The 17,436-nt window shown below is 50.7% G+C and overlaps 1 protein-coding gene across 2 annotated transcripts in view; it reads right to left on the bottom strand.

Annotated features, from left to right (window-relative positions):
- Positions 1 to 1,105: 1,105 nt before the first annotated feature.
- Positions 1,106 to 17,436, bottom strand: part of DOCK1 (dedicator of cytokinesis 1) — a 521,064-nt gene continuing 504,733 nt past the window's right edge. For both annotated transcript variants that reach the window (XM_042909101.1, XM_042909102.1), the window contains exons 48-52: positions 15,805 to 15,950; positions 12,245 to 12,443; positions 9,188 to 9,341; positions 6,065 to 6,225; positions 1,106 to 2,294 (exon numbers count right to left, since the gene is read on the bottom strand). In XM_042909101.1, the coding sequence (XP_042765035.1) occupies positions 2,199 to 2,294; positions 6,065 to 6,225; positions 9,188 to 9,341; positions 12,245 to 12,443; positions 15,805 to 15,950 (756 nt within the window). In that variant the 3' untranslated portion in view covers positions 1,106 to 2,198. The remainder of the gene's footprint in view (positions 2,295 to 6,064; positions 6,226 to 9,187; positions 9,342 to 12,244; positions 12,444 to 15,804; positions 15,951 to 17,436) is intronic.

The raw sequence follows: 17,436 nt of genomic DNA, 5'->3' as shown, positions 1-17,436 counted from the left end.
ATATTTTTTGTAGGGCCGGGAACTATTTTTACAATTTTGGGCAACAGCTTATGCATCGTGAAATGCGGGCTGTTCGACAATTCCCCGCCTCGTGGGGGCTGGCCTCTCCTGTGCTCTCCTGTCCCAGGCTGGTATGCCAATACACTTATTTTAGGACCTTGGATGACATGTGGTTTCCAATATACACAACGGAGGATGAATATTTATCTCAGTTCAAGAGCAGGAATTCACAAAGACAAAAAATTCTATGTTCACATGTGTCTAACATTTCCTGGGGGTGGACTGCATACTTGGAACAAGGACAAATAAACTGGGGGGCAGTGATCAAGTGAGAGTGACGGGTCCACTGAGGCTCTAGGGTTCTGCAGCAGATGTCTCTGAGGTCTGGTTCATGGAGCAGAGAGGCACGTCCTTGTGATTTAAACAGGGACATGTCTGGAAGGAATACAGGCAAATGTGCTTTATGTGGAAAAGAGGACCCCAGTGCCTTCTTTGTTTCTTACCTCCCAAGATCCAGACAGAGCTCTGCAGTCTGATGTTGAATGACACATCCCACTAAACAAAACCCTCTCTCAAGTTGGCAGCTGAAAGTCTACAAGGGGCAGAAATGATGTGCGGCCAGAGAGCCTGGCTGGGCTGAGGGGAGAAAGTGTCAGCAGGTGCCAGGCTCTGCTCTGCTCTGTCCCTAAGGTTGTGCAGGCACAAGGGACACAGGTGCTGTCTACCTGGGCCCCAAACTGAAGACAGCTCAACAGTGGTCATTAAGGAAGATGAGCACATACATCAATGTGGCTCACAAAGCTCTTTAAGAAAGAAGAAGAGGGGCGCTCAGTCGGTTGAGCGTCCGACTTCAGCTCAGGTCATGATCTCACGGCTCGTGGGTTCGAGCCCCGCATCGGGCTCTGTGCCGACAGCTGGAAGCCTGGAGCCTGCTTTGGATTCTGTCTCTCTCTCTCTCTCTGCTCCTCCCCGCCTCGCACTCTCTCTCTCAAAAATAAATAAACATTAAAAAATATTTTAAAAAGAAAAAAAAAACCAATGGCATTTATATACATATTTTTTTTTTACATCAAGGGATAAAAACATAGTATTTAGACACTGTGAGTCTTTTTTAAATGGCATTTTATTTTTTTTGTTGTCAATGAATAACTTTTGAGCCTACTAGAAGAGTATTATGATTATAGTGGATAAAAAAATATAGATGACAGAATAAAAATATTAGGTTATACAAAGTTAGTTGGGTTTGTTTGTTTTTCTTAATCATTGTCCACCAACATTTTCAGGACTTTGGAGCTTAGAAAAAAAAAAATCAACAAAGCTTAATTTGTGTATTTTTTTTTTCACTTTCAGCAGTTAAAAATTAAGAACACATATAGAGATTCATTTGCGGACGCCTATGACAATAAACGGAAGGACCAAAAACATTAAACCTTACGTTCTAAGAACCATCGTATATACAAACTTCTGTACAGAATGACGACAGAAAGAATTCACCCGGTTAAAGCCATCTCTGTGCTATAGGCATTCTTTTTTAAAAAAGAAAGAAAACGTATCTTCCTATACTTGTATTTACTTTCCCACCTGATCCAGTATTTTTAATGGTGTTTCTACTCCATAAATTAGTAACTGTTCAGTAGCTGAGAAATATCCTATTTTAAATTATACCAAAGGAAATCAGGAAGTTCCCTGAAAGAGTTGACCTTAACTGCCTGATATAGGTTGAAGATACACTTGACCGCAAAATCACACCCGCAGGAGGAGGGTTGATAAAACACCCTTCGGGAGTAAGCTGGGGTTCGGCCTCGGGAGAAGAGTAGGATTCAGTTACTACTCGGTCTCGTGGGTGGTGGCCTAACCTCTCCTACTGCACAAAACCCAGGTCAGCCGAGTTCTTCGCTAATGTGTCATTTGGCACAAAGGGAGGGCTTCTGGGCAAGACTTCGGCTCTCTCGAGACAGACACAGTCAGAAGCCCCCAGTTTTGATCAACACCACAGTACGGTCCAGACCCACATCCGCCTTGCTCCCCGAAGCTAACGGCCACCCACGCCATGGCTGGAAACGAACTCCTTTCCAGGACGAGCAATTGCACTACTTATCAGACATCACAGGCCTAATGAGGTAAACACCAGACGCGGGAGAAGACGCGGAGGGAGGGACGGGACGGCGGCCGGTGCTCTCCGTGCGGTCCCGCTGTCTTCACTGCACGATGCCAGAGTCCACGGACGTCTGCTTGCGCGTGGTCTTTGGGGGGGGCGGGGGTGGCGTCTTGCTGGGCAGCGGAGGCGGTGCGTGCTAGAAGACACGGAAACACGGCAGGTGCCACGTTACTCATGCTCTGGGGGGTGGGGGGTGGGGGTGGGGGATGGGCTGACCCGGGGCAGCGGCAGGGAGGGGAAGCGACTCTGCACCCTGGGTGGGGACGGCCCTCTCTGCGTGACCCGGGGCTGGGAGGTCTGCCGCACACGGGGCCTTTCTGGCATCGCTGATTAACTGCTTTTCACAAAGCCCTTCAGAAGGCCACACGGCCACTGAGAAGGGAAACCGCTGCTCTGCGCGTTGATCCAGGGGCCCCTGGAGAGGGACTGGTTTCAGGACTGGACAGTTTAAATGCTTAAGGGCAAAGCAGAACCAGGGCCACCCAGGCGGCCTGGTGCTGTCACAGCTGAGCGCTCCTGGACGAGGACCTGCGGGTCCCCTCTCGTGTGCCCGACGAGGCCCCTAAACCGTCCAGGGTCCACACAAACCCTCGGAGATGTTCTCCGGGGCTGGGCGAGGAGCCCTTCCTTGCTCTTGGAACTAGGAAGGCCGCATGAGAGAGGGTCGGCCGGATACCTGTGGCCACTGCCCAAGTGACCCGTTTAAAGGCAGCTTTTTGTCTAATCTCTTCCAACACTGCAAATGGAGTGGGATGAACAACGTTAGGGGCATGTTTGAAGTCTTCACGAGGGAACCACATTATTTACAGAATGGGGGCAGCTGTGCCTCAATAAAATAATTTACAAAAAGAAAAGGGTGGCCAGGGGCGCCTGGGTGGCTCAGTCGGTTAAACGTCCGACTTCGGCTCGGGTCATGATCCCAAGGTTGGTGGGTTCGAACCCTGAGTCAGGCTCTGCGCTGACACCTCGGAGCCTGGAGCCTGCTTCGGATTCCGTGTCTCCCTCTCTCTCTGTCCCTCCCCTGCTCACGCTCTGTCTCTCAAAAATAAAATAAACATTAAAAAAGAAAAAAAGAAAAAAAAAGAAAGGGCGGCCGGCCGTATTTGGTCCATGGGCTGTTGTTTGCCTCTTGGGATTCCTCCGAATGAACTGATAGTTGCAAAGGTGATAGACAAACCTCCTGTCAGGGCGTGAACGATGGAGGGCAGACGTTGCCCCCTTGCTCTTGGCACCCTCGTGACCTCATGACCGCCACGGACGCCTGCCACACAGGCCATGGTCTGTAACAGGTGCTGAGCACACAAGGATGTGAATGAGCGGACACATGAATGAATGAGTGAATGAACGGATGAATACAGGAGCAGACGTGGGGGGCAGAACGAGCCAGGATGAGATCGCAGAACGCTAGCATCTAAGGAAAGGTCGGAGCGGAGTTTTTAGCAGCCTCTCGGTGGAGGCTCACATTTAGCCCGACGTGAGGGAAGGAGTTTCAAGGACAAAACGGTGGTGCTGTAGGCTCTTCCTCGTTGCCCAGATTTCCTCCCGATTCACAGACAAGTAAATACCAAGACGACCTGGGGCTTCACGTGCAGAAGGGAATAAATACGGAGAGACAGAACTCAGGGACTGGCATTGAGGCGTTACAGAAAAGTCACGCAAAATAATAGGCTTAAGTTTTCTTAAGGTTATTAAGCACAGTTAAAAAAAAGCAGACGCCTATTTAAGGGACGCGATGACCGGGGTGCTTAGGTACTTGTGAAAGGCACAGGGACAGGGCAGGGCGAGCCCTCGAGGGCCAGGCTGACACAGCAGGACACAAGCGAGACGCTGCAAATGCCCTTTGTGCCAAATGGGAAGACGGTGGGTTTATCAGTGTTCAGCGAGACGATAGCTCAGATCACTGCTTGTGAGAGCCATTTTCAAAGAAACGACGGCTTAAAGTGGCAACAGCCGGTATCAGGGTTGACTACGAGCCCGGGGCGGATCAATGACAGTGACAGGAGGTATCGATCACCCCCCAGGGCAGACGAGTGATCCTTATCCTACAACAGCCCGCAGGGCCGGCACGGAGGGAAGCGGCCTCGAAACGCCACCGCTTCCAACCGATGATGACACTGCTCCACGGGCACGTCACTGCACCTCTGCTGCAGGTAAATCGCACAGGAAGCAAACGGCAAAGAGACCTGGGTTCTTAGTCTCATTGAATCCGCCACCCGTTCAGAAAGGGAGCCGAGGCGCACACGTGTTCCTTCCCGACCCGGCAGCACGTGGCATCAGTGTGGCGTCGGTCACCCCACATGATGCAGCGACAAAACGGGGATAAAATGTGGCCCCTGAACTGATCTGTAACCACATGGATGCGGTCATGTTTCCAGGCTCAGAATTTCCAGGTCGCCGGTGTAGGGACAGACTGGGGCACGGTCCTGCTTCTCCAATGAAATAAAGATATGAAAATAAAGGTGGGATCGGTTAAGTAAGCTGTTAGGAAAACAACACCCCAGCCGGTCAATGTCCTCACTCGACCCCCTGTGCCTCCTTTCTTTCTAACTTGTAGTTAAAAGTCTGCGGAAAAGGTCAGACTCATGTTTTCGTGGTTGCAGTGAACCACTCCGGCCTCCTGAAAAGCCATCATAGGTAATGTGGCCACATCTGCGAGGCCAGTCCCTCCCTGTGGCATCTCTGGGGACAGGACAGAGGGCCGACCGGAAAGGCACTGTGGCCTCAGGAGGCCAGTCATCGCCTCAGCATCAAAGATGAAGCCCCACTTCTGGTGTTTTTTTTTGTTTTTGTTTTTGTTTTTGTTTTTGTTTTTTTATATAAGAGGAATAATCAAGTACGGGTACTGTAAATAAATTCCTTCTCTCTTGTGCTTTCTCACAAGAAGAGAGAAAATAAACTTGCAGAGCATTCCATAAAAAAGTACCCATGAAAGAAAGAAAGGAAGAAAGAAAGAAAAAAAGAAAAAGAAAGAAAAAGCGGGTACATAGGATTTGTATTGATTTTTAAGGGGGAAAAATGTGCGTAGCTGTTAGGAGAAACCTGCAGTCATATTAAAAACCTCACGTCTTCAGTGTTCGACGGGAGCTCTGTTGCCATGTCATGACTTTGCTGACCCGCTGCCCGTGTGCACGGGAATGTTTTACTTTTCACTCTGCAGCGATTTAAATGTATAAAGCTATGAATAATGTGGCCGCGGAAGGGAGGAACCTGGAAACAGATCTCCTGGGGCTTCGGGGTCAGTCCACCGGTGATCTACTGTGTGCCCGCTGACCCCCGTGTGCACGCTGACCCCCGTGTGCACGCTGACCCCCGTGTGCATGCTGACCCCTGTGGGCACGCTGACCTCTGCCTGCAGCCGCCGGAGAGCAAACAGAGGAGCCAGGACAGCGACCCAGGACAGGAATGGGGGCTGGCTCTCCAAGGAGTGTTTCCAGAACTGTCAACTGGTAACAGAGGGACTGGTTCAAATGGTTTTTTAAGACTCTGTTGTCGGGCTCAGGGCTTCTCGAGGGCCAGGCTGGCATCCGGTGGGAGCCCAGCCCCATACAGGACCCGCTTCTTTTAAAAGTCATGTAAACCATCTCACAGAAAAGCTGCTTTCCAGAATCGAATTTGCACGACTGCACCTCAAGCAGAAGACCTCCGAGGTCACGAGCCTGGCCCGTTGACCCCGTCGGGATCCTCTCCCCCTTTCCCTTGCTCTGAGACCCACATCTGGAAGCGTGTCCCTCTGCAGTGATGGATGACACAGAACAAAGATCGCGTGGGCGGACTGCCCACCACTTTGACTTCTCAAGACCAAATGCTGGCCCAAAGCACGCGTGCTAATCTCAGGAAGGAGGGATTTCTATTTTGTGGAGGGAATGATTTTAAAAACCCCACATTTCAGGTTCCGGGCCGACTTACCCTCTGGTGAGGAGGAGGGGGCGGGGGCGTCGGCGAGCTGATCAGATCCTGGTTTTCCATCAAGTTCCCATAATCTGCCATGCTGCCCTTGAGAGGCAGGGGGGGCGGGACCTCGGCCGTGTCCATCCCAGTCACGCCGGTCATGCCGTTCAGCTCCAAACCTGGAAAACCGAATCGATTTAGAATCAAGCGTCCTGGGGCGCCTGCGTGGCTCAGTCGGTTGAGCGTCTGACTTCGGCTCAGGTTATGATCTCGCAGTTCGTGAGTCTGAGCCCTGCATTGGGCTCTGTACTGACAGCTCAGAGCCTGGAGCCTGCCTCCGATTCTGTGTCTCCCTCTTTCTCTCTGCCCCTCCCCTACTCACACTCTGTCTGTGTCTTCTCTCAAAAATAAATAAACATTAACATTTTTAAAAAAAGAAGAATCAAATGTCCCCACTGAGCCAGAGCATCCATGTGGCTGCTTCACCTTCTCTCCAGGGAAAGGGGAGGCAGAAACGTGCATGTCGACTGGGGAGAGAAGAGAGCTGGGAGGGGTAGAGAAGATGAAGGGGGGGACCCCCCTCCCAACGGCATGTTCTAGAAAGAGAACGCTAAATGCTAGAAAGACACCTACAACTGGAGCTTAAAGGAGGCATCAATCCACTGTCAAAACAGCCACGTCCACCCCGGGCCCCGAAGGATCCCTCCTCGGGCCTCTTTGTGTTGGTGGGATCTAAACAGCGAGGTGTCACAGCCAGTCACCCGCCCTTCAAATCTCTCTCAATGGGGAAACCCACGACTGTATGAAGTGAAGTTATTAGCAGTCACGGTCACTGTGGCTGTTACTTTAAAGAAGCCAAGGGGAAGTACAATTGATTTTTAAAGTAAACTGAAAAACTAGCCAGTTTCAAATGGAAGTATAATCATTAAGACAGGATCCTTTCTCAACCCTTGTTGAGACTCTTAGAAAAAATTTGTTTTTCTTTTTTATATTTGAGGAAAATTGACTTTTTTTTTAACTGATGGGTCTCTTAGAGGTTTCCCCAGTGGCCCACTGGATGAAAAATCCTTCATTAGGGAAATGCTTCCTGGGGGAAGTTGTTGGTTTCTGAGGAAGGCTTGTCAATGAATCAAGGGTAGTGAGAGAAAAGGCTTCTGGTGGAATATCTGCCCTCGTGATCACTTGCTTATTTGCATCGTGATAAACTACGTATAACATACAATTTGCCATCTTAACCATAACTGTATAAATCAGTGGCATTGACTGATACAACCTTGAGCGACCAACACCATGATCCGTTTCTAAAACTCTCCTATCATCGCGAACACAGAATCTGTCCCCATAAAGCGAAAATGGCCCCCGCCCCCTCCCTTGGCCCCTGATGCCTCCGCTCTACTCTGTCTCTACAAATTTGCCTATTTTAGATACTTCACGAAGGCAAACTCATATATTTGTCCTTTTGTGTCTGGCTCATTTCACTTCACATAATGTGTTTGAGGTTCATTCATGATGCAACATACAGCAGAGATGGAGTCCATTTTATGGCTGAGTAGTATTCCACTGCATGGATTTTTCTTTGATGCACACTTTGTTTGTCCGTCCGTCAGGTGATGAACACTTGGGCTGTTTCTACCTTCTGTTATTGGGAACAATGCTGCTGTGGACATTCGTATGCAACGAAGCCCTATTTCTAATTCTTTGTGGCATAGGCTTGGAGTGGATTTGTTGCGGCATATGGTGATCCTACGTTTCACATCAAGGCAGCACTAAAGTGCTTTCCGCAGCGGCTACAATGGTGCTTGTTTTTAACTATTTAAAGGGAATAATACAACACTTTTAGAACAAAGAGTCTGTGGTAATAGTGTAAGGATGTAACACTCAGAGACTGTCTGCCTCCCAGCGGCCTGTTCGGCTCACCTGTCGTGCAGTGCTGACTCCCCACCCGAGAGTCTCCGGAATGGCCACTGCTCCCAGGAAGAAAACCAGGTGCAAAGGACAACTGTGTGCCTTCCAGAGCCTCCGTGCAGGGCAGAGGAAGGAAGCTGGGTTCTCCTGGGTTTGCAATGTATTTGATCATTCCTCTTATATAAAAAAACACACCAGAAGTGGGGCTTCATCTTTGATGCTGAGGCGATGACTGACCTCCTGAGGCCACAGTGCCTTTCAGGTCAGCTGTCTGTCCCCAGAGATGCCACAAGGAGGCACTGGCCTTGGAGATGTGGCCACATTACCTATGATGGCTTTTCTGGAATGGTGTGCTGCAACCAAAACATGAGTCTGACCTGCCACCCTCTTCTTGCCAAGACCTCTCCTCTCTGGCAGACCTGAATTTAGTGGCAAAAAGCTGATTCCCACTTGTAGTGGCTTGACTAGTGTCCCTTGAAAACTCATGTATACCCAGAACCCCAGAATGTCACCTTGTTTGAACGTAGGCTATCTGCAGAGGAAATTAGCTAAGGATTTCAAGATGAAATCATTCTTGATTTATGGTGGGCCCTAAAGCCAATGGCCTGTGTCTTTATAAGGGGAGCAGGCCACACGAAGACAGAGGCAGAGACTGGAGTAGTATATCTAGAAGCCAAGAAACGCCAAGGATTGTCAGAAGCTACCAGAAGTGGGGAGACAGGCATGGAACAGAATGTCTCTCTGAGCCTATGGAAGGAAGCAACCCTGTTATCTTGATTTCTGACTTCTGGCCTCCACAAGGGTGAGGGAATATATTTCTGTTGTTTTCAGCCAACGAGTTGATGGTAATATGCCATGGCAACCCTAGAAACTGGGCAAAACTAGAAAAATTAGTTATGTGCTTAGCTCTTAAGAATAGCTCTTCACTTTGCATTCTTCCTGGACACAGGAAGGTCCAAGGCCCTCGTGTGGCTCCGTTTCCTGTGATACAAAAAGGGAGGCTGTCCGTGTGCCTCTCATGCTGACCCTGCTGCATGGGAGGTTCTGAGAGCACACTCTCCCCCAGGGAACTCGGGGAGACTGATTTGCTGGTGCCGCGAGGGGGGCTCCCTGTAAGTTGAATGCTTGTGGAGACTCACTACATGGGAGGAGGCGAGCCTACCATTAGAGCCTCTGGTCAAAGAGGGAGCCACAGAGCAAGGCCACGAATCCCAACGCGGAGAATGTTCCACTCACTTGACTGCAAACTGAAGCTGAGCTTGGCCCTTGGCGTGACCGGAGGGGGTGTCGGCTGGGAGGATGGTGGTGACGGGGACACCGAGAAACGTCTTTCACTTCCGGTGATGTTGATCACCTGGCTCTTCGGTCTCTGGGGCCGCAGGGGACTTATCTACATTGGAGGAAAGAGCACAGTTAGGGTCTGCCATGGCTGAGTTGGGTCCCCCAGGACTCACAGGTCGAAGCCCTAACCCTCAGTACCTGTGACTGTAACCGCACCTGGAAATAGGGTCCTTTGCAGATGAAGTCACTAGGGTAGGGCCCTAACACAATGTGACTGGTGTCCTTATAAAAAGGGGGCATTTGGAAACGGATATACGTACATGGGAAGAACACCAGGGGAACATGGAGGCAGAGATCAGGGCGATGCTCTAGAAGCCAAGATATGACGAATACTGCTGCGGGGGGAGGGAGGCCTGGAACAGGGTAAGCGTGCATGTGGACTGGCGACTGTCCTGTCCCATGAGGCACGTTCTGATGACTCAGAAAACAGAAGGACGCTTTCCTAGTGTCAAGCAAATCACACCTGGAAGATCTTCCCTCCTGCCCCAGGCTCTGAGTCTCAGCTGAGGGTCAGGAGATTGTGGACGATGCAAAATCAAGTAGGAAGCCGAACGCAGCCCCACAGAGTGACCAGAGGAAGCCTCTGCAGATGCTTAGGAGGCAAGGTGCCGGGCAAAAGTCAAGGCTGTCCTAGCGGGTGCAGGGAACACTGTGTTGCCCCCCCGTGCTGCTTCCACTCCGGTAAACCTGCCTCTGACCTGTCCACCTGCTCTGCCCTGTGGCACTCGGCTGGTGCAGGCACGAGGAGGCTGGCACAGGAAACTGCGGGTGCCCGCGTGCACTCACAGACCTTGCTGACACCTGTCAGCCAGAGGAGGAGGCCCCTTTGTGGAGAGACAGGCAGCTGGGCTGGACCAAGAACAGTAAGTCTGCCCCCAGTGAGAGGCCAGGACTCCTGTCCCTGGAGCTGCAGCAGCTGTGGTCATTCTGGGAGGCGTCAGAGGCCGACGGGGGTCAAGGTTCTGTGCTCTGACCCCGGTGCGTTCCTGTGGGTTTGCTGAGGCCACTGCGGGCCAGCTGTGGGGAGGCCCACTCTGGCTGAACCCAGACGGTCTTTGCCAGTGTCCCTGAAAGCAAACAGGGCCACGGCCGGGAGGGACAGAACCCGTATGGGATGTGAAGCGCCTGGCAAGACCTTCGACCGCTTCTCAAGCAACTTTGCTGTGAGCAGGTCTGCTATGTGGTGCAACGTCTCTCAGGCTTGGTTTTAACGGCTGAAAATGGAGCCTAAATATGCACAAATATATGAATGGCCACACAGAGCGTCTGGCACTAGCTGATTAGCTTATGCTAATTCCCCCACCCAGCTCTGATGTTTTGAGACTTGAGATCTCTATCCTGGGCTCAAGAGAAGGTGGCCTCGGCTAGTGCCAGCAAGGTCGCGGGCACCCCAACTCTCTCGGGTGGTGGACAGAGAGCGTGGGGTGGCTCATCAGAGACCTCTCCGTCCCGCTGCTGTAGGCCCAGCACCTGGGAAGCAATACCAGCCTCTGGTCTGTCCCCCTCTGGGGGGGGTCTGACAGCCCTGGCCATGCTTATGCTGCAGTCAGAGCTGTGTCTGAAGGCTTCAGAAAGGCATTCACCTTCTTGAAGGCCACACCGTGGCTCTCGAATCTGCCTTCTCCCTCTAGACAGCCAAGCAACATGTGACCGCTGCTCTGAGTGGCTCGCAGTCTGGGTGAAACGTATTCTCTGGGTTTAAGACATAAACAAGCCATGAAATATGTCTTATTAAAAGGTGGTTCCCTGTGAGCCCTTTTGCCAGGCGACCCTTCAATCACAGCCAGGACAGGTGAGGGGCTCCTGCCCGGGGCAGGCACATTCCTGGCCGCCGTCCAGGTAAGTGCCCATCGTCTCCAGGGGGAGGCGGCCCTAGGCCTGACGTAACCTTTGAAGCTGACAGCCTGTGAGAGCCTCCTCTTCGCTTTCAGTCTACAAATAGCACTTTCTTTTTTTTTTCAAAAATTTTTTTTTGAAAAAAAATTTTTTTTTTCATTTTTTCATTTATTTTCTGAGAGCAGGAGGGGGCAGAGAGAGAGGGGAAGGAATCCCAAGCAGGCTCTGTGCTGTCAGCGCAGAGCCCGATGTGGGGCTTGAACTCACAAACTGAGATCGTGACCTGAGCTGAAATCAAGAGTTGGACGCCTGACCGACTGAGCCCGCCGGGCCCCCCCCAAAAGCACGTTCTGAATAAAGTTCACCCCAGAAGCTGCCGGTGCCCCATCTTTGCCCTCAGGCCTCCCACACGGCTGGGGGGTCCCGTGAGCAGCAGCCCCCAGGCCCGGCCCTGGAACTAGGACATGCTGCACGGGTATCCACTGCCTTCACACTGCCCAGGAACCGTGCAGCGAGCAGGGTGCCCTGGGATCCGTTTCTAACGTCAACTAGCCAGCACGTGTCCGGTTAAATTGCGGAGTCCTTCTGAAATGTGCCAACGATGTAAATGTGGGGCAGACACGGCAGGGAGACCAACACGGAACCCCGGGCTGTGTGCAGAACCCGGCAGGAGGGGCTTTGGCACCCTGGCTGAGCAGCTCATAACTCGGGGCAGTACCTGGGGCTTAGAGACTTCTGGTCAGGAAGGGGCAAGGGGAAGGCGTTAGCCGACAGGGAGCATCGTTCTCAGACGAAAAAAGCATCCCTGTTCGTCTTCTGAGACGTCAGAATGCATATTGGATGCAAGGACCACACTGCTGCACGGAGCCCAGCACCACCGGCTGCCGACCCGGGCACCCCCCAGGGAGAAGAGACCTCCGATCTGAGCCTCTGGATGCCCTACAGCACTGGGTCATACAAGGAGAGGGTCGAGGGTAGACCCCAGATTTTCAGGGGACTATTTAATAGAAAATTCAATGAAATCCAACCGACAGCTCCATCGGCTAAATGCGGAGCAAAGGGAGGTCCCAGAAGCTAAGGCAGAGCGGGGAAAGTTCCCCGGCCCTGAGAAATTACCGTCTCGGAAAGGATCACAGCCTCAGACTGCTGCAGGGAGACGTCGGTGGGTTTAAATTCTTTATCAAATAGCTCCTGATGTTTGCTATTCCTTTTTTCCTTCTTCTTGTCCTTCTTCTCCTTATCTGGGTCGTCCTTGTCCAGCTTGTCCTGGGACCTGGAGTGCATTTTCTTTGGCAGGAGAGGCTCCAGGGCAAACCTAAAGGACATGGTTGTGTAAATCACTCATGGCTTAATAGGAGGACAATTGCCTCTCACCCTGCAGATAAATGTCAACCCGTTCACAAGGAGTCTCCGTGCCGACCGACCGGGAACTGGCACACCTTACAGGAAAGGAATGATTTAAAAAGAGAGGCCAAGGGGGACTTAAGATACATATTAACCAGCTGCACCAGAGAGAGCCTGTGTTTGCCATCCGAAAAGAACAAACTGGAAAAAAAGAGCACACTCATCCGAGGATGGGGGAGATGTGAAGTCTGAGCGGACGTGTCATGGAGATAGTGAGACGTTACTGTAGATGGAGAAGAGGGTATTTGGGGTGTGTTCCAGAAGGGGAGCCCTTACCTTGTAGAGATTCGTACTGAAACACTCATAAATGCAATGGGGAGAAATAGACAGATTCTACCGCAAAGAAATTTCTGGTATCTTGATTCTGACCGAGTTCCTACGGCCAGCTCAAGGTTACGGATATGCTGGTGCTTCAATTTGAAAGTCTTTTGGATGAGTCAGTGGGAAGCAAGCCGATTTCGGCTCATAGGGACAGGGAGGAGAAGCCCTTAGTTTCTCAGCTGACCACTGAGCTAGAAGACCCAGGGTTTTGGCTTTGTCACCTCCTGGGGAGTCTCGACATCCCCTGACTGCTGCGGGCTGGATGCCCCCAGTCTCAAGACACAAAGAAGACACCACCACCCTTGTGCCTACAACACCAACGGGTTGGTATAAATGCACATTCGTTAGAGGTGAGTCTACTGAGTACATTGATCTTGGACTAGCTTCCGTGCACACACATCCATGTGCAATTGTGGTTTGCTATTTTAGCACAAGACTGAGGGGTGGGAGGGGTCCACCCTGTCTCTGTCCTAGTAAGTCATATCGGGAGAGAGAAGAACCGGGTCTAGTTCTAAGGTCGGAGTTTCATTCTCTGCAGCAGGAAGGAGTTCGGACAGACAGCCAACATGGATGAAGGCATGAAAATGTCTTAAAAACTCTGTAAGATTCGGGGCGCCCGGGTGGCTCAGTCGGTTGAGCGTCCGACTTCAGCTCAGGTCACGATCTCGCGGTCCGCGAGTTCGAGCCCCGCGTCGGGCTCTGGGCTGATGGCTCGGAGCCTGGAGTCTGCTTCCGATTCTGTGTCTCCCTCTCTCTCTGCCCACCCCCCCCCATTCATGCTCTGTCTCTCTCTGTCTCAAAAATAAACAAATGTTAAAAAAAATTAAAAAAAAAAAACAACTCTGTAAAATTCTAGTTATAAAATAAATAAGGCACAGGAATGAAAAATACACCACAGGGGATATAGTCAAGAAAAACAAAATAATCCTCATGATTTTATTCTAGGTTTTGCATAACTTGAGACAATTAATGTAGGGAAGAAAAGAAAACAAAATAAAAAGACCAGTGGATATCTTTCAGCTCAGGGGGAAGAACCTGTATACATCTAGGAGAACCTAAAGAAAGACAGGTTACATTTAAAATTTTTCACACACTATGTGGGGCACCTGGATGGCTCAGTCGGTTAAGTGTCTGACTTTGGCTCAGGTCATGATCTTGCGGTTCGTGGGTTCAAGCCCTGCATCGGGCTGTGTGCTGACAGCTCAGAGCCTGGAGCCCGCTTCGGATTCTGTGTCTCCCTCTCTCTCTGCCCCTGCCCTGCTCATGCTCTGTCTCTCTCTGTCTCATAAAAACCCACAAAAAACAGAAAACAAAAAAAACCCCAAAACACAAATCGCCAAACATTAAAAAAATTTTTTTTTCACAGTCTGAGAACCTGCTGACCAGATGAAGTTTATTCTGCAGGTAACCTGTGCCATGTGGGACCAAAGCCTCATTTTCTCCACATTAATTACAGAGAGAAGGGTGGTAACCCTAGAAGGAACAAAAATCTGGACTCTAATAGAGGCGCCTTCTAATTCAAGGTTAAACAATGCCTCCTGGGAGGGGGTGTGTAGTCATGTGTGTGATACGCCACGCCTCTGTCTGAAACCTCCACATCCATTTCTGCCCACACCCCCACGTTCCTGGAAATGTAAAGACCTTTTCATAACTGGCTTGGGGATTTGCTTGAGGAAAGCTGAATTCAATTTCTTTAGCAATCTTTCTCTAAGTGACAAGAACACCTGCTTTAAACACCTCTAAATTGAGAATTTCCATATGGATTTGGCCTTTTATCAGAAGACACTGATAAAAATTACCGGTAAGGAAAAAACTGTGGGTTCAGTCTTCGGTCTTCCATTGGGCACACGGGTCACGGGCAACAAAGGGCACTTGGATTTGAGCTGTCCCTTGGGGTGCTCGGGGAGTGTGTGTCTGCGTGAGGCGGGGGCCAGGAGCCCGGGGGTTTGGGAAGGCGATGGATGGAAAACCAAATGGGGTTGCAGACACACAACTGTACAAAGCCAACCGTAAAATAATTAGCAGTTGTTCTCCGATGTTTAAATTGCACGAGACATTGCTTCTTTTTATTTAATAAGAACCAACTTTACATGTTTGCTACTCAAAAACACAGAAAAATTATTGATATTAAAAAAATTTTCTTTTGAGTTTTATTTATTTTTGAGAGAGAGAGAGAGAGAGAGCGCGCACAGGGGAGGGGCAGAGAGAGACACACACACACACACACAAAATCCCAAGCAGGCTCCAGGCTCCGAGCTGTCAGCACAGAGCCCAACACGGGGCTCAAATCCACACACCGTGAGTTCGTAACCTGAGCCAAAGTCAGACGCTTAACCGACTGAGCCACCCAGGCGCCCCAAAAGTTATTGGTATTTTTTAACACTCAAAGTTAATGCAAGAAACACAGTGAGAGCTCAACCAGTATTGACTAGCCTATTACGTTCTTGTCTCCCTTTTAGTCACTTGGTGCTGTTGGGCGCTCAGTGGCAAGAATGAGGCCTCCAGAGAAGTCTTGTAGAAAGAAGGTGGCCCTACCAAGCCCTCAAGTAAGCTGACTGTGTGTGACAGTCCTGCACTGGCGTTGACACCACAGGAGTGAGCAGGAGACGAAAAGCACAAGCACACAGCCAGCAAGGAAAGTCCTGCCCTCCTTCCAGAATCTCCAGAACTGAACGAACCCTCGCTGGAGGTTTTCAAAGATGATGGAAACCTGTCCCAAAGAATTTTTTTTTTCTAAAAAGCTCATAAGACCCTGCACTACAGATGAAATGTCTTGGGGGGGGGGGTGGGTTTCAGCTTCAAAGACAGTTTTGATTTAAAAAACATCCCCATCTGTGATAAAACAAACCCAGGGCGCTGGTAGCTCCTCCCAAGACCCTCCAAGCCCCCTCCCTGCTGCTGAGCCCGACTCACCCATCGGAGCCCCCTCCCTGCTGCTGAGCCCGACTCACCCATCGGAGCCTGGTCTGGAAGGGGTGCTGTCTGAGGACAGGGAAGACACGGAAGCTACCGACAGAGGCCGGGACGAAGAAGGCATCGTGAAGGATCGGACCATGGACCGGGGACGGCTACCCCTTCTGTCATCCAGACTTGAGGGCTGAGAGAGAGAGGGAGAGGGAGAATTAGAGAGAGAGAGAGGGAGAGGCTTGTTTAATGCTCCTGTGTCAACAGATGTCAGGCCTGGCATGGCCAGACTCTTGGGACCATGTGATCTTAGCAGCCTGGATTCTAGACCCAAACTGTCCACACTTCCATGAACAGTGTGTATTCCCATTCAGAGTTAAAGACGAGAATGATGAGCATCTCAGGGTTTTTTTGAAACGTTACCTGATAGTGTGAAAAATATCACAACCTTCCTGTTTTTTTTTTTTTTTTCTTTTTTTTTTTTTCAACGTTTTTTATTTATTTTTGGGACAGAGAGAGACAGAGCATGAACGGGGGAGGGGCAGAGAGAGAGGGAGACACAGAATCGGAAACAGGCTCCAGGCTCCGAGCCATCAGCCCAGAGCCTGACGCGGGGCTCGAACTCACGGACCGCGAGATCGTGACCTGGCTGAAGTCGGACGCTTAACCGACTGCGCCACCCAGGCGCCCCATAACCTTCCTGTTTTTAAGAACTTTAAATGCAGTTTCCTTTACCAAGACTACAATGCATCCACCCGTTTCGAAGCCAGAGTGGAACGTAAGGACCAGAAAGCTTACAGAGTAGCATCCAGAATGTCGTTAAAGGAATTGCAAGCCCATCAGATGAACTCTGTGTATCTCTGCGTGTTGACAAACCACACAGGTCACCCGCATACACGGATGTGTAATGACTGAATTTGTCTAGAATAAAGTATGATTCTCCTGCTGCTTGACTAAAGATGGGCTCGTTCCCTGCAGCGGCTGGGACAGCGGGTTAGAGGAAGCTGAGGCCAGAACTGCTCACACTCTTGCTCTTGGCCCCGTAGGGGCCCAGACAGACATGCATTCTGGGAGAAAAATGGTCTCTGGATGGAGTTTTCCTCTTCTTTCTGAAATACGACCTCTGCTGCCGAAACAGGGGTCACTGATACATAGCACGCATCAATACCTCATTACCTAGAAAATGCTAATGACCTTCACCCCAAGGCCAGATGCAGCAGAAGCTCCTCCCTTTACCCTGAGGATCTGGGGACCTCCTCTCCGTGTGGCTTCCACCCCCCCACCACCACCTCCCAGCCCCACACCACCGAAACTGGCCCTCAGTCAATCACCTGTAGAAGACGGGACCACTGCTGCTTACCTACTGAACAACACTACTTTCACGCCTGAGAAGCGGGCCTGTTTCTTAAACGGGTGTTTGGCACATGCAATCCTACTTGATCTGTGTGTTATCTCTCTGGTCATAAACGGTTCACAATCACAGAGGGACAGTTTCATGCAGGAGTTGGTAAACTTGCTGGGAACGGCCAAGGAATAGGAATTTCAGGCTTGCGGGACGTAGGGTCTCTGTCTGCAGTGCTCAGCTCTGCCACCGTCGCGGGCAGACAGCCGCAGACAGTACAGGAGCGAGTGGGCACGGATGTGTTCCAATAAATCTTGATTTACAAAGAGGTCAGTGG

This window comes from Panthera leo, chromosome D2 (assembly GCF_018350215.1).
Source record: "Panthera leo isolate Ple1 chromosome D2, P.leo_Ple1_pat1.1, whole genome shotgun sequence".
NCBI lineage: Eukaryota > Metazoa > Chordata > Mammalia > Carnivora > Felidae > Panthera > Panthera leo.
Note: the sequence above shows the minus strand (reverse complement) of the source record. Positions and strands in the feature narration are given on the sequence as shown.